Below are 22,547 nucleotides of genomic sequence, written 5' to 3'. Positions count from 1 at the left end.
TATTAAATATGAATGTAATGAAAAAAAAGTATAGATAGTGAGTGACAACAATATATACAACATGAGCCTAATATTTGCTGTGTATTATAGAGGAGCATGTTAAAAGTAACGATCTAAATGGTTTAACCAAATGTTCTAATTAAAACATTCAAATAAATATCACTTTGCAGTTCATAGTCAGGCTCCTCATAGTCAGTTTCAGGCTCCTTTCTACAGCATGTTGGCCTCACAGGAGTCTCTCTGCAGTAGCTTCAGTGTAACAATGAGTTTAATAGATTTTCTAAACCAGGGGTAAAAGAAGGCATAGATCATAGGGTTCAAACAGGAGTTAAGATAAAACAAAGATACTCCAGAGATAACAGATGAAGCAGTGAGCACAGTGTCTTCACCCACAAGAGTGACACAGTAATAAGGGCAGATACATAACAGAAAGACAACTATAACAACTCCAAGAGTACCGGCTGCTTTAATCTCTGACCCTTTAGCAGAGCTATGTGTGACGGCTGCAATCTGGGACCGCATGGCACGAGCGTGAGAAACAGCCACCACAAAGACTCTTGTATACAACACAATAATAACAGTTATGGGAACAATGAAGGTTATAATAAGATCTGCAAGTCCAACAATATAATTAATGACAAAAATGCACTCTCCAATGCAAGTGTTATACCTGCCTGGATGTTTCAGGTTATCACTTAGGTTTAGACCTTGGAAGGATGAAGAGCAAAACCAACTCAAAACAATGCAGATCTTAACTCTTTTCATTGTGATTTTTGTGGAGTAAAACATAGGATCACAAATAGCCACATAGCGGTCAACAGATATGAGCACCATGGTTCCTACTGAAGAGGAAGTGATGATATATGCCAAATACTGATACGTAACACACACACCGTCTCCGAGGAGCCAGCAGCCGTCTATGAACATAATGTGAAAGCACATGAGGAAACCAACGAGGAAATCTGAGACAGCCAGAGAGAGGAGGAGGGTGTTGGTGGGAGTTTGGAGCTGCCTGGAGAAGAAAAACCAACAACATGATATCAGTGAACGAAACATAATCAATAGCATGCTATATACAATCATGTATTATCAATGGATGATGGCTACCTGAAGTGGGAGATAGAGATGATGACCATCAGGTTGAGAAACACAGTGAGCAGAGAAATGAAGGATGCCAGGACGTAAATAAAAATAGCCTCAGAGTGAGTATGTTTTGGCCTCCTGCAGGAGGCGTTGAGGAGATGTGGGAAACAGAGTTCACTGTTCTCCATCACCAGAGTGAGAGCAGCTTCATCACACCACTGATTTACTTATTTATTTCCTTCCCGTTCTCCTCTGGTGACGTTTCTCTCTCCAAGGAGATGGACATACCGTTCCTACTGTCCTCATCTTCTTTAATCAATCCCATTTCTCCATGTGCCTCTGCACTTAGCCCTACCCCCAATGTTTTGTGCGCTTACATGTGAACGTGTTTTTTAGGTCAAAGTGTAAGAGTTAACCTGCCTTCTAAACTTTTCAGAGGCACACTTCAAATGGAGGGCTATGAGATTAACCAAATCTAAAAGGGTGGCACCAAGCCTTGCCAAATGGCACTTTGAGACCATCGCTCTGGTGTTCCATGCAGCATTTTGAGCAATGTTTAATTTTCCAAATGCCATGGAATATCTTGTACTAGGGTGGTGTTTGATGGACTACCCATGGAAACCCATTACCACTTCATTGTATCGTTTCCATGAGTGATTCTACCAGGCATGCAAATCCAGCTGTGTGATTCCCTGTTGAGGATTGGTCCTTCTGGAGCAGAGGCAGTCTACTTCCTGCTTCCTGTTCACTGGCATCTGTGATTGATGTGGCTGTGATTCGACCGAGTCGACCAATCAAGACTCTTCAATCAACCTCAGCTGCAGAATAAATAGCTTGTGTGCCCTCAGTACCTGTTGGCTGTGAACCAGTGATCGGTTGGCCTCACTGTCGGTTGCATATAATTGTGTGTCTAGGAGTATTAAGAGGGTGTTTTCCTTTGTCATTGCCTGTCTGAGTGGTTCCAGTCAGTGTTTAAGAATCTTTGTAAAACTATTTAGTGTCATATGGAGTCCCTAAAAGAGTTGGTTACTCCCTTTCATTTGTTTTGAGACTGTCCAGTTGCAGAATACCTACATGTTTTTGTCCGTCTATTTTTGTAAGCTTATGGGTGCTGGGGGTTTTTTTAGCCAAGAGCTAAATAGCAGTCATTTATTCAACTTCAATTTGTGTATTAGTTATTTGTCAGCACCTGTACAGCCTTCTTTTGTTCTATTTCCCCATGCAAGTGCACACTCCTTGTTTAATTAAACTCCTGACTTAACCCTAAACTGGTCCAGTTGTCGTATTCCTTATTTCTAATTCCAATCACATCTTCCTGATCTCCAAAACGAGCGGGGTTGTAACACTCCTTCACTCCTCATATTCAGCATCTGGTAAAGAAGCCAAAATGGAAGCTGGGTTTTTATGTTAGTATTAAGTGTTGCCTTTTATTTTAAGGCTAAAAAGAGACGTGTTGCCTCCACCTTCATGGCTGTACTCGACTGTGGAGATACTTGTAATATGAATGCTCCAGCTCATAGTCTGTCAACGCTCAACTCTGTGTATCACAGTGCACCATTGCCTTTTTTTACAGCTGTGTTGGCTGGTCTGACTTGTCGTAAACACTAGCTCATTTTTATTTAAAAGTGTGTTTTAGTTCTGCTCCCACCATTATCTACACATTTTTATTCAGAAAGCAAGTTCATATGGTCTAAGATCACAGAATTGGTTTTATCGTCCATTCCATTAGTCAGAACTGAATGTGGTCTAAAAAATGCTTTTTTAGTTTGCCCCTCCCTGACCTGTAACTGAAAGAATTGGTGTTGCTGAAAACTTTTAAAGGGCTACTGAACGACTTGTAGTCCCAAACATCTGGCTGAAGTTAACAGCCAGGTGTAAAAGATCTAATTGTAACTGGTTTTGATGTTACTAAGCCTACATCTGTTGAACACTTTTACTTCTTATCTATTTGACGACATGCAATGGCCATTGCCAACTGAGAGCAACCGATTATGTTAGGCTGCGTTAGTCTACAAAACAATTTATAATCAGATCTAAATCTAGACTCAGAGCCAATTAAATATAAGACTCTGGTTCCTCCTTTGCCCAGGGCCCCCCAACATGTCTTGCAACGGCCCTGCTAAAGCAATTAACTCTAGAAACTCTAATGTTACAAGAGAATGTGAAATTGTTCTGTTTTGAATTGCACCTAAAAAAAAAATGTGCCTAAAGACTATAGCATGCGTTTAAACAACACATAACTATAAATTACTTTGCAGTTAGGTTATGTTAGGTAACACTCTTACGTAACACACATAACCTGCCTCTCTCTCTGTTGCTTAAACAATAATTAAAACACAAGGGCTGTAAATTCTCCACTGCAAAATAAAGAAAGGGACAGTTTATACATTAAGTCTTTATTATCTGTCTTTTCTGTGAAGGCACACCCATGTTATTTTGAAATAAATAGTATGTTCATGTTTGAAGGAAATGATAAACACACAGTAATTCACACATTTCACATTATTTATTTAGATTAGATGAGATTAAATTCAACTGTATTGTCATTGAAAAAGCAAGTGCAAATTAGAAAGCATAACAGTGTAATACAGTTATGACTGTGGTAAAGTGCAGTATGTGCATAGCAATGACCCATATGATACAGATGGTATTTACAGTGTGTGTGTGTGTGTATGTGTTTAAGGTGGGGTTAAGTGTGTGTGTGTGTGTGTGTGTGTGTGTGTGTGTGTGTGTGCGTGCGTGTGCTCGCCTGTGTTTGCGTGATTGTCATGAGTTCAACAGGTTTAACAGCTGCGTTGAAGAAGCTCTTCAACGCAATAGGTTGAGATCATCAATGATGGTTCCTCCTGTGTATCCTCCTGTCAATGGTGTGACCTATGTTACCTGGGATTGGCACCAGCAACCCCAAAAACCCCGGATAATGTGCCAGATAAAGGGGTTTTGTTCTTTTATTTCCCTCAATGGAGGAATTGATGGTGTTAAAGCAGCAAAGACAGTCAAAGGTGTGATTAATCAATGAGAAAAATGTTTTAATACCAATGAATATACAGCAAACAACATAAAGCACATAATATACAGTGAACAAAATATTAAATATGAATGTAATGAAAAACAGTATAGATAGTGAGTGACAACAATATATACAACATGAGCCTAATATTTGCTGTGTATTATAGAGGAGCATGTTAAAAGTAACAATCTAAATTATTTAACTAAACGTTCTAAGTAAAACATTCAAATACATGTCACTTTGCAGTTCATAGTCAGGCTCCTCATAGTCAGTGTCAGGCTCCTTTCTACAGCATGTTGGCCTCACAGGAGTCTCTCTGCAGTAGCTTCAGTGTAACAATGAGTTTAATAGATTTTCTAAACCAGGGGTAAAAGAAGGCATAGATCATAGGGTTCAAACAGGAGTTAAGATAAAACAAAGATACTACAAAGACAACAGATGAAGCAGAGAGCACAGGGTCTTCACCCACAAGAGCGACACAGTAATAAGGGCAGATACATAACAGAAAGACAACTATAACAACTCCAAGAGTACCGGCCGCTTTAATCTCTGACCCTTTAGCAGAGCCATGTGTGACGGCTGCAATCTGGGACCGCATGGCACGAGCATGAGACACAGCCACCACAAAGACTCTTGTATACAACACAATAATAATAGTAATGGGACCAATGAAGGTTAAAATGAGATCTGCAAGTCCAACAATATAATTAATGACAACAATGCACTCTCCAATGCAAGTGTTATACCTGCCTGGATGTTTCAGGTTATCACTTAGGTTTAGACCTTGGAAGGATGAAGAGCAAAACCAACTCAAAACAATGCAGATCTTAACTCTTTTCATTGTGATTTTTGTGGAGTAAAACATAGGATCACAAATAGCCACATAGCGGTCAACAGATATGAGCACCATGGTTCCTACTGAAGAGGAAGTGATGATATATGCCAAATACTGATACGTAACACACACACCGTCTCCGAGGAGCCAGCAGCCGTCTATGAACATAATGTGAAAGCACATGAGGAAACCAACGAGGAAATCTGAGACAGCCAGAGAGAGGAGGAGGGTGTTGGTGGGAGTTTGGAGCTGCCTGGAAAAGAAAAACCAACAACATGATATCAGTGAACAAAACATAATAAAAATAATGATGTGTATGTCCAACCGTTAAACTGAATAAAATAATTGGCTACCTGAAGTGGGAGATAGAGATGATGACCATCAGGTTGAGAAACACAGTGAGCAGAGAAATGAAGGATGCCAGGACGTAAATAAAAATAGCCTCAAAGTGAGTATGTTTTGGCCTCCTGCAGGAGGCGTTGAGGAGATGTGGGAAACAGAGTTCACTGTTCTCCATCACCAGAGTGAGAGCAGCTTCATCACACCACTGATTTACTTATTTATTTCCTTCCTGCTCTCCTCTGATGAAGTTTCTCTCTCCATGGAGATGGACATACCGTTCCTACTGTCCTCCTCTTCTTTAATCAATCCCATTTCTCCATGTGCCTCTGCACTTAGCCCCACCCCCAATGTTTTGTGCGCTTACATGTGAACGTGTTTTTTAGGTCAAAGTGTAAGAGTTAACCTGCCTTCTAAACTTTTCAGAGGCACACTTCAAATGGAGGGCTATGAGATTAACCAAATCTAAAAGGGTGGCACCAAGCCTTGCCAAATGGCACTTTGAGACCATCGCTCTGGTGTTCCATGCAGCATTTTGAGCAATGTTTAATTTTCCAAATGCCATGGAATATCTTGTACTAGGGTGGTGTTTGATGGACTACCCATGGAAACCCATTACCACTTCATTGTATCGTTTCCATGAGTGATTCTACCAGGCATGCAAATCCAGCTGTGTGATTCCCTGTTGAGGATTGGTCCTTCTGGAGCAGAGGCAGTCTACTTCCTGCTTCCTGTTCACTGGCATCTGTGATTGATGTGGCTGTGATTCGACCGAGTCGACCAATCAAGACTCTTCAATCAACCTCAGCTGCAGAATAAATAGCTTGTGTGCCCTCAGTACCTGTTGGCTGTGAACCAGTGATCGGTTGGCCTCACTGTCGGTTGCATATAATTGTGTGTCTAGGAATATTAAGAGGGTGTTTTCCTTTGTCATTGCCTGTCTGAGTGGTTCCAGTCAGTGTTTAAGAATCTTTGTAAAACTATTTAGTGTCATATGGAGTCCCTAAAAGAGTTGGTTACTCCCTTTCATTTGTTTTGAGACTGTCCAGTTGCAGAATACCTACATGTTTTTGTCCGTCTATTTTTGTAAGCTTATGGGTGCTGGGGGTTTTTTTAGCCAAGAGCTAAATAGCAGTCATTTATTCAACTTCAATTTGTGTTTTAGTTATTTGTCAGCACCTGTACAGCCTTCTTTTGTTCTATTTCCCCATGCAAGTGCACACTCCTTGTTTAATGAAACTCCTGACTTAACCCTAAACTGGTCCAGTTGTCGTATTCCTTATTTCTAATTCCAATCACATCTTCCTGATCTCCAAAACGAGCGGGGTTGTAACACTCCTTCACTCCTCATATTCAGCATCTGGTAAAGAAGCCAAAATGGAAGCTGGGTTTTTATGTTAGTATTAAGTGTTGCCTTTTATTTTAAGGCTAAAAAGAGACGTGTTGCCTCCACCTTCATGGCTGTACTCGACTGTGGAGATACTTGTAATATGAATGCTCCAGCTCATAGTCTGTCAACGCTCAACTCTGTGTATCACAGTGCACCATTGCCTTTTTTTACAGCTGTGTTGGCTGGTCTGACTTGTCGTAAACACTAGCTCATTTTTATTTAAAAGTGTGTTTTAGTTCTGCTTCCACCATTATCTACGCGTTTTTATTCAGAAAGCAAGTTCATATGGTCTAAGATCACAGAATTGGTTTTATCGTCCATTCCATTAGTCAGAACTGAATGTGGTCTAAAAAATGCTTTTTTAGTTTGCCCCTCCCTGACCTGTAACTGAAAGAGTTGGTGTTGCTAAAAACTTTTAAAGGGCTACTGAACGACTTGTAGTCCCAAACATCTGGCTGAAGTTAACAGCCAGGTGTAAAAGATCTAATTGTAACTGGTTTTGATGTAACTTAGCCTACATCTGTTGAACACTTTTACTTCTTATCTATTTGACGACATGCAATGGCCATTGCCAACTGAGAGCAACCGATTATGTTAGGCTGCGTTAGTCTACAAAACAATTTATAATCAAATCTAAATCTAGACTCAGAGTCAATTAAATATAAGACTCTGGTTCCTCCTTTGCCCAGGGCCCCCCAACATGTCTTGCAACGGCCCTGCTAAAGCAATTAACTCTAGAAACTCTAATGTTACAAGAGAATGTGAAATTGTTCTGTTTTGAATTGCACCTAAAAAAAAATGTGCCTAAAGACTATAGCATGCGTTTAAACAATACATAACTATAAATTACTTTGCAGTTAGGTTATGTTAGGTAACACTCTTACGTAACACACATAACCTGCCTCTCTCTCTGTTGCTTAAACAATAATTAGAACACAAGGGCTGTAAATTCTCCACTGCAAAATAAAGAAAGGGACATTTTATACATTAAGTCTTTATTATCTGTCTTTTCTGTGAAGGCACACCCATGTTATTTTGAAATAAATAGTATGTTCATGTTTGAAGGAAATGATAAACACACAGTAATTCACACATTTCACATTATTTATTTAGATTAGATGAGATTAAATTCAACTGTATTGTCATTGAAAAAGCAAGTGCAAATTAGAAAGCATAACAGTGTAATACAGTTATGACTGTGGTAAAGTGCAGTATGTGCATAGCAATGACCCATATGATACAGATGGTATTTACAGTGTGTGTGTGTGTGTATGTGTTTAAGGTGGGGTTAAGTGTGAGTTGTGTGTGTGTGTGTGTGTGTGTGTGCGTGTGTGTGTGTGCGTGTGCTCGCCTGTGTTTGCGTGATTGTCATGAGTTCAACAGGTTTAACAGCTGCGTTGAAGAAGCTCTTCAACGCAATAGGTTGAGATCATCAATGATGGTTCCTCCTGTGTATCCTCCTGTCAATGGTGTGACCTATGTTACCTGGGATTGGCACCAGCAACCCCAAAAACCCCGGATAATGTGCCAGATAAAGGGGTTTTGTTCTTTTATTTCCCTCAATGGAGGAATTGATGGTGTTAAAGCAGCAAAGACAGTCAAAGGTGTGATTAATCAATGAGAAAAATGTTTTAATACCAATGAATATACAGCAAACAACATAAAGCACATAATATACAGTGAACAAAATATTAAATATGAATGTAATGAAAAACAGTATAGATAGTGAGTGACAACAATATATACAACATGAGCCTAATATTTGCTGTGTATTATAGAGGAGCATGTTAAAAGTAACAATCTAAATTATTTAACTAAACGTTCTAAGTAAAACATTCAAATACATGTCACTTTGCAGTTCATAGTCAGGCTCCTCATAGTCAGTGTCAGGCTCCTTTCTACAGCATGTTGGCCTCACGGGAGTCTCTCTGCAGTAGCTTCAGTGTAACAATGAGTTTAATAGATTTTCTAAACCAGGGGTAAAAGAAGGCATAGATCATAGGGTTCAAACAGGAGTTAAGATAAAACAAAGATACTACAAAGACAACAGATGAAGCAGAGAGCACAGGGTCTTCACCCACAAGAGCGACACAGTAATAAGGGCAGATACATAACAGAAAGACAACTATAACGACTCCAAGAGTACCGGCCGCTTTAATCTCTGACCCTTTAGCAGAGCCATGTGTGACGGCTGCAATCTGGGACCGCATGGCACGAGCGTGAGACACAGCCACCACAAACACTCTTGTATACAACACAATAATAATAGTAATGGGCCCAATGAAGGTTAAAATAAGATCTGCAAGTCCAACAATATAATTAATGACAACAATGCACTCTCCAATGCAAGTGTTATACCTGCCTGGATGTTTCAGGTTATCACTTAGGTTTAGACCTTGGAAGGATGAAGAGCAAAACCAACTCAAAACAATGCAGATCTTAACTCTTTTCATTGTGATTTTTGTGGAGTAAAACATAGGATCACAAATAGCCACATAGCGGTCAACAGATATGAGCACCATGGTTCCTACTGAAGAGGAAGTGATGATATATGCCAAATACTGATACGTAACACACACACCGTCTCCGAGGAGCCAGCAGCCGTCTATGAACATAATGTGAAAGCACATGAGGAAACCAACGAGGAAATCTGAGACAGCCAGAGAGAGGAGGAGGGTGTTGGTGGGAGTTTGGAGCTGCCTGGAGAAGAAAAAACAGCAACATGATATCAGTGAACGAAACATAATCAATAGCATGCTATATACAATCATGTATTATCAATGGATGATGGCTACCTGAAGTGGGAGATAGAGATGATGACCATCAGGTTGAGAAACACAGTGAGCAGAGAAATGAAGGATGCCAGGACGTAAATAAAAATAGCCTCAAAGTGAGTATGTTTTGGCCTCCTGCAGGAGGCGTTGAGGAGATGTGGGAAACAGAGTTCACTGTTCTCCATCACCAGAGTGAGAGCAGCTTCATCACACCACTGATTTACTTATTTATTTCCTTCCCGTTCTCCTCTGGTGACGTTTCTCTCTCCAAGGAGATAGACATACCGTTCCTACTGTCCTCCTCTTCTTTAATCTATCCCATTTCTCCATGTGCCTCTGCACTTAGCCCTACCCCCAATGTTTTGTGCGCTTACATGTGAACGTGTTTTTTAGGTCAAAGTGTAAGAGTTAACCTGCCTTCTAAACAGAGACTTTTCAGAGGCACACTTATACGGAGGGCTATGAGATTAACCAAATTTAAAAGGGTACTTCCTGCTTCCTGTTCACTGGCATCTGTGATTGATGTGGCTGTGATTCGACCGAGTCGACCAATCAAGACTCTTCAATCAACCTCAGCTGCAGTATAAATAGCTTGTGTGCCCTCAGTACCTGTTGGCTGTGAACCAGTGATCGGTTGGCCTCACTGTTGGTTGCATATAATTGTGTGTCTAGGAGTATTTAGAGGGTGTATTCCTTTGTCATTGCCTGTCTGAGTGGTTCCAGTCAGTGTTTAAGTATCTTTGTAAAACTATTTAGTTCGATATGGAGTACCTGAAAGAGTTGGTTACTCCCTTTCATTTGTTTTGAGACTGTCCACTTGCAGAATAGCTACATGTTTTTGTCCGTCTATTTTTGTAAGCTTGTGGGTGCTGGGTTTTTTCTTAGCCAAGAGCTAAATAGCAGTCATTTATTCAACTTCAATTTGTGTTTTAGTTATTTGTCAGCACCTGTACCGCCTCCTTTTGTTCTATTTCCCCGTGCAAGTGCACACTCCTTGTTTAATTAAACTCCTGACTTAACCCTAAACTGGTCCAGTTGTCGTATTCCTTATTTCTAATTCCAATCACATGTTGCTGCTCTCCAAAACGAGCAGGGTCGTAACACTCCTTCACTCCTCATATTCAGCATCTGGTAAAGAAGCCAAAATTGAAGCTGGGTTTTTATGTTAGTATTAAGTGTTGCCTTTTATTTTAAGGCTAAAAAGAGACGTGTTGCCTCCACCTTCATGGCCGTACTCGACTGTGGAGATACTTGTTATATGAATGCTCCAGCTCATAGTCTGTCAACGCTCAACTCTGTGTATCACAGTGCACCATTGCCTTTTTTTATAGCTGTGTTGGCTGGTCTGACTTGTCGTAAACACTAGCTCATTTTATTTAAAGGTGTGTTTTAGTTCTGCTTCCACCATTATCTACGCGTTTTTATTCAGAAAGCAAGTTCATATGGTCTTAGATCACAGAATTGGTTTTATCGTCCATTCCATTAGTCAGAACTGAATGTGGTCTAAAAAATGCTTTTTTAGTTTGCCCCTCCCTGACCTGTAACTGAAAGAGTTGGTGTTGCTGAAAACTTTTAAAGGGCTATCGAACGACTTGTAGTCCCAAACACTTGGCTGTAGTTAACAGCCAGGTGTAAAAGATCTAATTGTATCTGGTTTTGATGTCACTAAGCCTACATCTGTTGAACACTTTTACTTCTTATCTATTTGACGACATGCAATGGCCATTGCCAACTGAGAACAACAATGTATGTATACACATATATGTGTGTATGTGTATATATATAAACATGTATGTGTGTGTATGTGTATATATATATAAACATGTATGTATGTATGTATTTATTTTTTATATAAATATATATATATTTAGTAGTTCCAAGTAACAGTTGATAATGCCTTCTATTATTAATCAATTATTTCACTCGTTCGTCCATTTAACCATACAGTGGGAATGTACAGGCCACTTTCCAACTGTGTTATCACATGGATGTGGAACTGACATGCCTTTTTTCTTTGTCATCAATAGTTTTGAGTGTTCCCATGATATTGTTAAGAAAAACTTGGCAAAGTGCCACACAAAAATAGGAAGTCAGACCCCTAGTTCCTTCCACACTCAAAAATAAGGTGTATTGGACAGACAGACAACCCAAAGAGTTTTAAGTAAATAACAATAGGTTGAGATCATCAATGATGGTTCCTCCTGTGTATCCTCCTGTCAATGGTGTGACCTATGATATCTGGGATTGGCACCAGCAACCCCAAAAACCCCGGATAATGTGCCAGATAAAGGGCTTTTGCCCTTTATTAATCCCTCAATGGAGGAATTGATGGTGTTAAAGCAGCAAAGACAGTCAAAGGTGCAATCAATCAATAAGAAAAATGTGTTTTAATACCAATGAATATACAGCAAACAACATAAATCACATAATATACAGTGAACAAAATATTAAATATGAAGGTAATGAAAAACAGTATAGATAGTGAGTGACAACAATATATACAACATGAGCCTAATATTTGCTGTGTATTATAAAGGAGCATGTTAAAAGTAACGATCTAAATGATTTAACCAAATGTTCTAAGTAAAACATTCAAATACATGTCACTTTTCAGTTCAAAGTCAGGCTCCTCATAGTCAGTGTCAGGCTCCTTTCTACAGCATGTTGGCCTCACAGGAGTCTCTCTGCAGTAGCTTCAGTGTAACAATGAGTTTAACAGATTTTCTAAACCAGGGGTAAAAGAAGGCATAGATCATAGGGTTCAAACAGGAGTTAAGATAAAACAAAGATATGACAAAGGCAGCAGATGAAGCAGTGAGCACAGTGTCTTCACCCACAATAACAACACAGTACAATGGGCTGCTACATAACAGAAAGACAACTATAACAACTCCAAGAGTACCGGCTGCTTTAATCTCTGACCTTTTAGCTGAGCCATGTGTGACGGCTGCAATCTGGGACCGCATGGCACGAGCGTGAGACACAGCCACCACAAAGACTCTTGTATACAACACAATAATAACAGTAATGGGAACAATGAAGGTTAAAATAAGATCTGCAAGTCCAACAATGTAGTTAATGACAACAATGCACTCTCCAATGCAAGTGTTATACCTGCCTGGATGTTGCAGATTATCACTAAGGTTTAGACCTTGGAAGGATGAAGAGCAAAACCACATTAAAGCAACACAGACTTTAACTCTTTTCATTGTGATTTTTGTGGAGTAAAACATAGGATCACAAATAGCCACATAGCGGTCAACAGATATGAGCGCCATGGTTCCTACTGAAGAGGTGGTGATGATATGTCCCAAAAACTGATACATAACACACACACCGTCTCCGAGGAGCCAGCAACCGTCTATGAACATAATGTGAAAGCATATGAGGAAACCAACGAGGAAATCTGAGACAGCCAGAGAGAGGAGGAGGATGTTGGTGGGAGTTTGGAGCTGCCTGGAGAAGAAAAACCAGCAACATGATGTCAGTGAACGAAACATAATCAATAGCATGCTATATACAATCATGTATTATCAATGGATGATGGCTACCTGAAGTGGGAGATAGAGATGATGACCAGCAGGTTGAGAAACACAGTGAGCAGAGAAATAAAGGACAGCAGGATGAAAATAATATCAATCATAATAGCCTCAGAGTGAGAATGTTTTGGCCTCCTGCATGAGGCGTTGAGGAGATGTGGGAAACAGAGTTCACTGTTCTCCAAAGTCTCCATCACCAGAGAGAGAGCAGCTTCATCACACCACTGATGTACTTATTTATTTCCTTCCCGTTCTCCTCTTATGACGTTTCTCTCTCCAAGGAGATGGACAAACCGTTTCTCCTGTTCTCCTCCAAATCATGTTATACATTGAATGCCGTGCATTGTGTTCATTAGTGCATTGATCTGGGTTTAAAATTCAGATATGTTGTTGTTGTATGTGCTGTCACAGGGGATGGTTATAATATCAATGCTAGCTGGTCCATATGTACAGCTTTACAAAGGCCAAACAGAGTCTGCTGATTGACCCTGTTTGACAAATTCTGAGGCAGCTGTAAGGGGAATAGTTTCTGTCTGTGGTGTATGTTGTGCAAAATGACACTATTTTGAAGCATTTTTTTTAAACTGGTTTTAAATAAAAAATATCTTGACCATGTTTTGTTTCATGGATTTTTAATGGGGGATTAAATTAAATAATATCTGATCAACATTAATGAATTGTATTAAGTCAATAAAAATATATTACAAATAATTGATTAGAATACATTGATTTTGGGGAACATTAATTTAATGAGGTTAAAGAAAATACATTACTTTATTTGTACTAGATAAAATTGAGTTGGTCTAGCTCAAATACGTCATATTCGATCAATGGATAATTTTTAATTTACACTGTCACAAAAAAAGTAAGTGCAATAAAATAATCCCAGAGCTGCTAGCTTACTCCAGCCCCATTTTGTCAGGGGCCCCCAAAAACTCTTGAAAAGGCCCTGCTGAAGAGTTTTAAATAAGTAAAAACTCTCTCCTGTGTAGATGCTCCTCGGAAGATGGACTGGAGACCTGTCCATGGTGTGACCATGGCCTTTCGCCTTATGTCAGCTGGGATTGGCACCAGCAACCCTAAAACCCCAGATAATGTGCCAGATAAAGCAGTGTTGTCCTTTATAAGTCCCTCAGTGGAGGAATTGATAGTGTTACAGCAGCAAAGGCAGTCAAATGTGAGATTAATACATAAGAAACATGCGTTTTATCACCAATGAATAAATGTAATAAATAAATATGAACAAAATAAATAAACAGAATATACGGTAAACTAAATATTAAATGTCAAAGTAATGAAAAGCAGTATGGATAGAGTGACAACGATATTTACAACATGAGCCTAATCTTTGCTGGTTAAAAGTGAATTATCATTGTTTTCCATAAAGGCACACCAACTTTATTATGAATCAAATGTGGTAATATTTAAAGGACATTAAAAGAAGAGAATTCAAAGAGGTAACATTATTTCTTCAACCAAAATTACAGATATGCTCCAGTGATGGGGAGTTTTTTTGTATTTATTTAACAATATTATCCATATAGCATGCATACACAGCCAGCATTCTACTGATAGTTTGTTAATAACATTGTATATTTGCTAACAAGATTTACAGTAAGTAAAACCCCAACAGGTAATTTTAAAAACTAAATTTAACTAAATGTTCTAAGTAAAACATTCAAATACATTTCACTTTTCTGATCATAGTCAGGGTCAGGCTCCTTTCTACAGCATGTTGGCCTCACGGGAGTCTCTCTGCAGTAGCTTCAGTGTAATAATGAGTTTAATAGATTTTCTAAACCAGGGGTAAAAGAAGGCATAGATCATGGGGTTCAAACAGGAGTTAAGATAAACCAAAAATATGACAAAGGCAGCAGATGAAGCAGTGAGCAAGGTGTCTTCACCCACAAGAGCAACACAGTAATAAGGGCAGATACATAACAGAAAGACAACTATAACGACTCCAAGAGTACCGGCTGCTTTAATCTCTGACCTTTTAGCAGAGCTATGTGTGACGGCTGCAATCTGGGACCGCATGGCACGAGCGTGAGACACAGCCACCACAAAAACTCTTGTATACAACACAATAATAACAGTAATGGGAACAATGAAGGTTAAAATAAGATCTGCAAGTCCAACAATGTAGTTAATGACAACAATGCACTCTCCAATGCAAGCGTTATACCTGCCTGGATGTTTCAGGTTATCACTAAGGTTTAGACCTTGGAAGGATGAAGAGCAAAACCAACATAAAGCAACACAGACTTTAACTCTTTTCATTGTGACTTTTGTGGAGTAAAACATAGGATCACAAATAGCCACATAGCGGTCAACAGATATGAGCACCATGGTTCCTACTGAAGAGGAGGTGATGATATATGCCAAAAACTGATACATAACACACACACCGTCTCCGAGGAGCCAGCAGCCGTCCATGAACATAATGTGAAAGCACATGAGGAGGCCAACAAGGAAATCTGAGACAGCCAGAGAGAGGAGGAGGATGTTGGTGGGAGTTTGGAGCTGCCTGGAGAAGAAAAAACAGCAACATGATATCAGTGAACGAAACATAATCAATAGCATGCTATATACAATCATGTATTATCAATGTATTATGGCTACCTGAAGTGGGAGATAGAGATGATGACCAGCAGGTTGAGAAACACGGTGAGCAGAGAAATAAAGGACAGCAGGATGAAAATCATATCAATCATAATAGCCTCAGAGTGAGAATGTTTTGGCCTCCTGCATGAGGTGTTGAGGAGATGTGGGAAACAGAGTTCACTGTTCTCCATCACCAGAGTGAGAGCAGCTTCATCACACAACTGATTTACTTATTTATTTCCTTCCCGTTCTCCTCTGGTGACGTTTCTCTCTCCAAGGAGATGGACATACCGTTCCTACTATCCTCCTCTTCGTTAATCAATCCCATTTCTCCATGTGCCTCTGCACTTAGCCCCACCCCCAATGTTTTTCAGGTTCACATGTAAGCACCAGTGCCACCATTTTTTAGGTAGACCGGTACGTCAAAGTGTAAGAGTTCACAATGAGCTCAGTGTGTGCAAGCAAATCGTCTTATCTCCACCTCACTTGCAGTATAGCCAGGGGTGTTCCACAGGGGTCAGTCCTCGAGCCACTTCTCTTTTTCATTTACATTAAAGGCGACATAGAATGCTTGTATCACACATATATGTTAGTTATGGAGGTCTACTTACATATATTAACTTGTTTTCATGATTAAAAACCTCCTAATCGCTGCAAACGAGCCGATCAAAATATCTCCTCGCTGACGCTCTCGTCAGCCGCGCTGTTTCAGACCAAACAGTTGCTGTGATTGGCCAGCCAACGAGAGCTTTCCTACTGTCCTGTGATTGGCCAGGTACCTGGAAGTGACGTAATAGATAGGCCAGCTCTCAGATACACAGCTCCCCCTCTGGCACGGTGGATGCTCTGCATCTCAGCAGCTACAACGAGACTAGTTCTTCTTCTTCTTCTGCGGTTGAATGTACGCAACCGGATGTGCCCGGACTAGTGCCCGCACCGGGAGGCACTACGGTGGTGAGGATTTCTGATGACGACATCAAATTAAGGAAGTGTCGATCCGCTTCGCAGAGCCCAGGAAAACAATACAACACTATTTTCTCAGCAGTGGCTGAACTGTTTGTTCTGAAACTTTAGGGTTTCATAAACGAGGTAATGACGCAGATACACACAAAAACGCAGCGTTAATTGGAGCTTCCGGTCTATGTCACCTTCAACGATGTTGCTCAATCGTTTTGTGACAAAACCAAACAGTTTTTAAACTCAAAAACGAATTTGAAACCCATTACCACTTCTCAAGGTACAGTGATGAATATATCCCAGTACAAATACCTTGGGATTATATTGGATGACTGTCTCTCCTGGCTGGCTGCCGTTTAGCGTATATTCATAGTATTGTTTCCATGAGTGATTCTACCAGGCATGCAAATCCAGCTGTGTGATTCCCTGTTGAGGATTGGTCCTTCTGGAGCAGAGGTGGTCTACTTCCTGCTTCCTGTTCACTGGCATCTGTGATTGATGTGGCTGTGATTCAACCGAGTCGACCAATCAAGACTCTTCAATCAACACCAGCTGCAGTATAAATAGCTTGTGTGCCCTCAGTTCCTGGTGTCTGTGAACCAGTGATTAGCTACATGTTAGTTTTTATCTGTGTATTTTTGTAAACTTATTGGTGCTGATCTGTTTTTGTTCTTGTGTTCTTCTTTTTTTTTTTTAGCCAAGAGCGAAATAGCATTCATTTATTCGATTTCACTTTGTCTATTAGTTATTTGTCAGCACCTCTACAGCCTCCTTTTGTTATATTTCCTCGTTCAAGTGCACACTCCTTGTTTAATTTAACTCCTGACTTTCCCCTAAACCGGTCCAGTTGTCGTATTCCTTATTTCTAATTCCAATCACATGTTGCTGCTCTCCAAAACGAGCAGGGTCGTAACACTCCTTCACTCCTCATATTCAGCATCTGGTAAAGAAGCCAAAATGGAAGCTGGGTTTTTATGTTAGTATTAAGTGTTGCCTTTCTTTTATGGCTAAAAAGAGACGTGTTGCCTCCACCTTCATGTCTGTACTCGACTGTGGAGATACTTGTTATATGAATGCTCCAGCTCATAGTCTGTCAACGCTCAACTCTGTGTATCACAGTGCACCATTGCCTTTTTTTATAGCTGTGTTGGCTGGTCTGACTTGTCGTAAACACAAGCTCATTTTATTTAAAGGTGTGTTTTAGTTCTGCTCCCACCATTATCTACGGGTTTTTATTCAGAAAGCAAGTTCATATGGTCTTAGGTCACAGAATTGGTTTTATCGTCCATTCCATTAGTCAGAACTGAATGTGGTCTAAAAAATGCTTTTTTAGTTTGCCCCTCCCTGACCGGTAACTGAAAGAGTTGGTGTTGCTGAAAACTTTTAAAGGGCTACTGAACGACTTGTAGTCCCAAACACCTGGCTGTAGTTAACAGCCAGGTTTAAAAGATCTAATTGTAACTGGTTTTGATGTCACTAAGCCTACATCTGTTGAACACTTTTACTTTTTATCTATTTGACAACATCCAATGGCCATTTCCAACTGAGAACAACAATGTAGGTATATATATGTATATATTTATATATACATATATATATATATACATATATATATATATATATATATATACATATATATACCTACTATGTATATATATATATACATATGTAAGCACTGGTGCTTACATGTGAACCTGAAAAACATTGGGGGTGGGGCTAAGTGCAGAGGCACATGGAGAAATGGGATTGATTAAAGAAGAGGAGGATAGTAGGAACGGTATGTCCATCTCCTTGGAGAGGAGGAAGGGATGGAAGGGAATAAAAATGACTATGAATTACAAAAAATGTATGACCAAATAATTGAATGTATTCTGTGTGTGTAAATATTCCCAAAATGGTAATATCATAATATGGCAGGTTGTGCAATGTTTTTTCTGAAAATGGCATGGGCGTAATCAGGCAGAGGACAGTGAAAGTGCTTGTGGAACTAGGAAAAGGGCACAGATTATGCTTGTGTAACTTGGACAATGATGTACAGGACAGGGGAAATGTCATTCATTTTTATTCAGAAACAATAGTTTCTCAACAGTTTTTGGTTTTAAACAATTTCTTTTCTTTGACACAACCTCTCCCGCCTTGGAGAAGACCCTTTCACAAGGCACAGAAGATGCCGGTGTGCACACAAAGGGAAGTGCAAGTTTGTATAAGTTTGGGTAGAGTAGTTTTTGCCTCTGCCAGTACTCCAGAGGGTTTTCCAGTCTTCCTATATTTGGCTCTCAAAGGTACCACTGGACCTTCACAGTGGCATCTGCAGTGACATTTTGAGACCTCCTTGCCTCCATGACGCTGGTGTCTAAACGATGCCACAGTTTGCTACCTAGGAGGAAACCACTCACTTGAATTGTGATTGAAAAATCCAATCACTTTAAATCGGGGGTCCAGGAGTGTAGCAAGGGACATGTTGCTCATCGACTGCAAAATATAAAGTTTCTCCCGTAGTTGCCTGATGAGCTGGTCTCCCATTTCCAATGCCACTGCAGGTGCCGGCTTTGCCATTTCCTCCTGAAGGTTTTGCTCCAGCATTTTCATTAGTGGGACAACTTTGGAGGAAGACGCATTTTCCTCGGACGGCAGCTCTACAGTGGCATCATAAAAGGGAGACAGCAAAGAAAGGCACCCTCCAATAATGTTGAACTCATCTGAAGTGATCATGGGCGTGTCATGTTGTAGCCCAGCTAACGCTGCTCTGACTGGCTCCCTTAGCTCCACCAAACGTTGCAGCATCAAGTATGTGCTGTTCCATCTGGTCTCCACTTCTTGCATTAGCTTCATTTTTGCCATCCCCAGATGAAGCTGCACTTGTGTAAGCTTCTCCTTTAAAGATACAGATGAGTAGGCCATTAAATCACTGCAGCAGGAACACAGACAAACTTAGTGTTATCATACATTGGAATAAAGCGAATGACTTTACCTTAGTAGTGGTGCTGCTTCCAAAGAAGCCAACCAGCTTCCTTGCTTTGGCCCAGATGCCAAAGCAAGGAAGCACAGGGTTCTGGTCAAGTGCCTTCTTCACTATCAGATTTAGGGTGTGTGCAATGCAAATATGGTGCCGAAGCTTCAGCTCTCTCACACACGCAACCATATTGGGAGCACCGTCAGTGACCATACATGTCACCTTATTAGTGATTCCCCATTCCCCCATCAGGGAGGCTTTCACACAAGCTATATTTTCAGCAGTGTGTGATTGGGGGAATGCCTGCACTCCCAACAGCACTGAGCTGAGCCTGGTTTTCTCACCCACAAAATGGCATGTTACAGCCAGGTAGGCATCCATGTTGATGGATGTCCACATGTCAGAAGTAAGGCTAACAGCAGCCACCTTTTCAACTTTAGCCTTAGCCTTCTCCTTAGCTGACTCATAGTTGGACTCCACCATGGCCTTCAGAAGCAATCACGTGGTACAGCCGGGCAGCGACGCTTCGGATGTCATCATTTTTGGCTCCTCCCCTAAATGAAGAAGCAGTCCAGTTGTCGTATTCCACCTTATTTCTAATTCCAATCACATGTTACTGCTCTCCTTCACTCCTCATATTCAGCATCTGGTAAAGAAGCCAAAATTGAAGCTGGGTTTTTATGTTAGAATTAAGTGTTGCCTTTCTTTTATGGCTAAAAAGAGACGTGTTGCCTCCACCTTCATGGCTGTACTCGACTGTGGAGATATTTGTAATATGAATGCTCCAGCTCATAGTCTGTCAACGCTCAACTCTGTGTATCACAGTGCACCATTGCCTTTTTTTATAGATGTGTTGGCTGGTCTGACTTGTTATAAACACTGGCTCATTTAAAAATGTGTTTTAGTTCTGCTCCCAGAGCATATATATATATATGTGTATATATATATATATATATATATATATATGTGTATATATATATATATATATATATATATATATATATATATATATATATATATATATGTATATATACATATATATATATATATATATGTATATATATATATATATGTTATATGTATATATATACATATATATTTAATAGTCCCAAGTAACAGTTGATAATGCCTTCTATTATTAATCAATTATTTCACTCATTTGTCCATTCTACCGTGCAGTGGGAAAGTACAGGCCACTTTCCAACTGTTATATCACATGGATGTGGAACTGACATGCCATTTTTCTTTGTTATCAATAGTTTTGAGTGTTCCCATGATATTGTGAAGAAAAACTTGGCAAAGTGCCACACAAAAATCCCTCAATGGAGGAATTGATGGTGTTAAAGCAGCATAGACAGTCAAAGGTGCGATTAATCAATAAGAAAAATGTGTTTTAATACCAATGAATATACAGCAAACAACATAAATCACATAATATACAGTAAACACAGTATACAACATGAGCCTAATTAGTGCGTAAATATTATGGGGGAGCATCTAAAGGATTTCACCAAATTCTAAGTAAAACATTCAAATACATGTCACTTTTCAGTTCATAGTCAGGCTCCTCATAGTCAGTGTCAGGCTCCTTTCTACAGCATGTTGGCCTCACAGGAGCCTCTCCGCAGTAGCTTCAGCGTAACAATGAGTTTAACAGATTTTCTGAACCAGGGGTAGAAAAAGGCATAGATCATAGGGTTTAAACAGGAGTTTAAGAAGAACAGACATATTAAAAAGGCTGAAGATGAAGCGTTTAGCACAGTTTGTTCGTCAACAAGAGTGACACAGAAATATGGGGAGACACATATTAGAAACACAACGATGACGACTCCTAGAGTCCTGGCTGCTTTAATCTCTGACTTTTTAACAGTTACTAGTGTGACGGCTGCAATCTGGGAACGCATGGCACGAGCGTGAGACACAGCCACCACAAAGACTCTTGTATACAACACAATAATAACAGTAATGGGAACAATGAATGTCAACATTAGATCTGCAAGTCCAGCAATGTAGTTAATGGCAAAGACACAATCTCCTAAACAAGTGCTATACCTGCTTGGATGTTGCAGATTATCACTTAGGTTTAGACCTTGGAAGGAAGAAGAGCAAAACCAACTCAAAACAACACAGACTTTAATCCTTCTATGTGTGACTTTAGTGGTGTACAACAGAGGATCACAAACAGCCACATAGCGGTCAACAGATATGAGCACCATGGTTCCTACTGAAGAGGAAGTGATGATATAGGCAAATAACTGATACATAACACACACACCGTCTCCAAGGAGCCAGCAGCCTTCTATGAGCATAATCTGAAAGCACAGGAGGAGGCCAACAAGGAAATCTGAGACAGCCAGAGAGAGGAGGAGGATGTTGGTGGGAGTTTGGAGCTGCCTGGAGAAGAAAAACCAGCAGCATGATATTAATGAATGAAAAATAATCAACATAATAATGTGTATATCCAACCAATAAACTGAATAAAATATTTGGATACTTGAAGTGTGAGATAGAGATGATGACCAGCAGGTTGAGAAACACAGTGAGCAGAGAAAGGGAAGACAGCAGGACGTAAATCAAGATGGCCTCCGAGTGAGAACGCGTTGGCCTCCTGCAGGAGGCGTTGAAGAGATGTGGGAAGCAGAGTTCACTGTTCTCCAAGGTCTCCATCACCAGAGAGAGAGAGAGAGAGGCTCCATCATACAGCTGATTTGCTTATTTATCTGCTTTCCACTCCTCTTCTGCTGACGTTTCTCTCTCTAAGGAAATGAACATACAGTGCTTCTTCAAACTTGTTGGGATAGACTGGTAGGGCGTAACTCACTAGCCCTCTAAACAGAGACTTTTTATGGGCACACTTCAAACAAAAAGGGCTAGGCAGAGACACTGTATGGACAAAAGTGTTTCACTGCACCTGTTAAGTATTTGACTGCCTCGGACAGAGCCCTGACCTCAACCTCATCGAGTACCTGTGTAAGCCAGGCTCCAATGATTCAAGATTCTTTATTGTTATTATGCAAGCATAACTAAATTTCTTCCCGACACTCTTAGCACTCATTAAAATGT

The 22,547-nt window shown here is 40.1% G+C and overlaps 6 protein-coding genes across 6 annotated transcripts; all 6 read right to left on the bottom strand.

Moving 5' to 3' along the window:
• Window positions 1-210: 210 nt before the first annotated feature.
• Window positions 211-1,408, bottom strand: LOC131474908 (trace amine-associated receptor 13c-like). Its single transcript, XM_058652626.1, has 3 exons — window positions 1,372-1,408; window positions 1,108-1,288; window positions 211-1,012 (listed from the first exon to the last, which is right to left on the bottom strand). Exons 1-3 carry the CDS (start codon window positions 1,406-1,408, stop codon window positions 211-213), a joined length of 1,020 nt encoding a protein of 339 aa, XP_058508609.1.
• A 2,971-nt stretch (window positions 1,409-4,379) lies between these two features.
• LOC131474899 (trace amine-associated receptor 13c-like) lies at window positions 4,380-5,582 on the bottom strand. The gene is made up of 3 exons (XM_058652615.1): window positions 5,546-5,582; window positions 5,282-5,462; window positions 4,380-5,181 (listed from the first exon to the last, which is right to left on the bottom strand). Exons 1-3 carry the CDS (start codon window positions 5,580-5,582, stop codon window positions 4,380-4,382), a joined length of 1,020 nt encoding a protein of 339 aa, XP_058508598.1.
• Window positions 5,583-8,555: 2,973 nt separating this feature from the next.
• On the bottom strand, window positions 8,556-10,658 carry LOC131474891 (trace amine-associated receptor 13c-like). The gene is made up of 3 exons (XM_058652602.1): window positions 10,640-10,658; window positions 9,453-9,633; window positions 8,556-9,357 (listed from the first exon to the last, which is right to left on the bottom strand). Exons 1-3 carry the CDS (start codon window positions 10,656-10,658, stop codon window positions 8,556-8,558), a joined length of 1,002 nt encoding a protein of 333 aa, XP_058508585.1.
• A 1,349-nt stretch (window positions 10,659-12,007) lies between these two features.
• On the bottom strand, window positions 12,008-13,164 carry LOC131455311 (trace amine-associated receptor 13c-like). The gene is made up of 2 exons (XM_058622867.1): window positions 12,983-13,164; window positions 12,008-12,887 (listed from the first exon to the last, which is right to left on the bottom strand). Exons 1-2 carry the CDS (start codon window positions 13,162-13,164, stop codon window positions 12,086-12,088), a joined length of 984 nt encoding a protein of 327 aa, XP_058478850.1. The 3' UTR covers window positions 12,008-12,085.
• Window positions 13,165-14,695: 1,531 nt separating this feature from the next.
• On the bottom strand, window positions 14,696-19,967 carry LOC131474880 (trace amine-associated receptor 13c-like). The gene is made up of 4 exons (XM_058652590.1): window positions 19,829-19,967; window positions 18,928-19,167; window positions 15,593-15,782; window positions 14,696-15,497 (listed from the first exon to the last, which is right to left on the bottom strand). Exons 1-4 carry the CDS (start codon window positions 19,965-19,967, stop codon window positions 14,696-14,698), a joined length of 1,371 nt encoding a protein of 456 aa, XP_058508573.1.
• Window positions 19,968-21,076: 1,109 nt separating this feature from the next.
• LOC131455276 (trace amine-associated receptor 13c-like) lies at window positions 21,077-22,151 on the bottom strand. The gene is made up of 2 exons (XM_058622810.1): window positions 21,979-22,151; window positions 21,077-21,878 (listed from the first exon to the last, which is right to left on the bottom strand). Exons 1-2 carry the CDS (start codon window positions 22,149-22,151, stop codon window positions 21,077-21,079), a joined length of 975 nt encoding a protein of 324 aa, XP_058478793.1.
• Between the last annotated feature and the right edge of the window lie 396 nt (window positions 22,152-22,547).

Source organism: Solea solea, chromosome 2 (assembly GCF_958295425.1).
Source record: "Solea solea chromosome 2, fSolSol10.1, whole genome shotgun sequence".
NCBI lineage: Eukaryota > Metazoa > Chordata > Actinopteri > Pleuronectiformes > Soleidae > Solea > Solea solea.
Note: the sequence above shows the minus strand (reverse complement) of the source record. Positions and strands in the feature narration are given on the sequence as shown.

Bases quoted from the DNA above. Each gene is read 5' to 3' on its own strand.
- LOC131455311 (XM_058622867.1), bottom strand. From the start codon at position 13,164: ATGGAGACTTTGGAGAACAGTGAACTCTGTTTCCCACATCTCCTCAAC. The intron at 12,888-12,982 runs GTAGCCATCATC...TTTCTTCTCCAG, and splicing joins ATCTCTATCTCCCACTTCAG to GCAGCTCCAAACTCCCACCA.
- LOC131474880 (XM_058652590.1), bottom strand. From the start codon at position 19,967: ATGGTGGAGTCCAACTATGAGTCAGCTAAGGAGAAGGCTAAGGCTAAA. The intron at 19,168-19,828 runs GTGAGAAAACCA...ATGCCACTGTAG, and splicing joins TGTAACATGCCATTTTGTGG to AGCTGCCGTCCGAGGAAAAT. The intron at 15,498-15,592 runs GTAGCCATAATA...TTTCTTCTCCAG, and splicing joins ATCTCTATCTCCCACTTCAG to GCAGCTCCAAACTCCCACCA.
- LOC131474908 (XM_058652626.1), bottom strand. From the start codon at position 1,408: ATGGGATTGATTAAAGAAGATGAGGACAGTAGGAACG. The intron at 1,289-1,371 runs GTATGTCCATCT...GGTGTGATGAAG, and splicing joins AGATGAGGACAGTAGGAACG to CTGCTCTCACTCTGGTGATG. The intron at 1,013-1,107 runs GTAGCCATCATC...TTTCTTCTCCAG, and splicing joins ATCTCTATCTCCCACTTCAG to GCAGCTCCAAACTCCCACCA.
- LOC131474891 (XM_058652602.1), bottom strand. The intron at 9,358-9,452 runs GTAGCCATCATC...TTTCTTCTCCAG, and splicing joins ATCTCTATCTCCCACTTCAG to GCAGCTCCAAACTCCCACCA.
- LOC131455276 (XM_058622810.1), bottom strand. From the start codon at position 22,151: ATGGAGACCTTGGAGAACAGTGAACTCTGCTTCCCACATCTCTTCAAC. The intron at 21,879-21,978 runs GTATCCAAATAT...TTTCTTCTCCAG, and splicing joins ATCTCTATCTCACACTTCAA to GCAGCTCCAAACTCCCACCA.
- LOC131474899 (XM_058652615.1), bottom strand. From the start codon at position 5,582: ATGGGATTGATTAAAGAAGAGGAGGACAGTAGGAACG. The intron at 5,463-5,545 runs GTATGTCCATCT...GGTGTGATGAAG, and splicing joins AGAGGAGGACAGTAGGAACG to CTGCTCTCACTCTGGTGATG. The intron at 5,182-5,281 runs GTAGCCAATTAT...TTTCTTTTCCAG, and splicing joins ATCTCTATCTCCCACTTCAG to GCAGCTCCAAACTCCCACCA.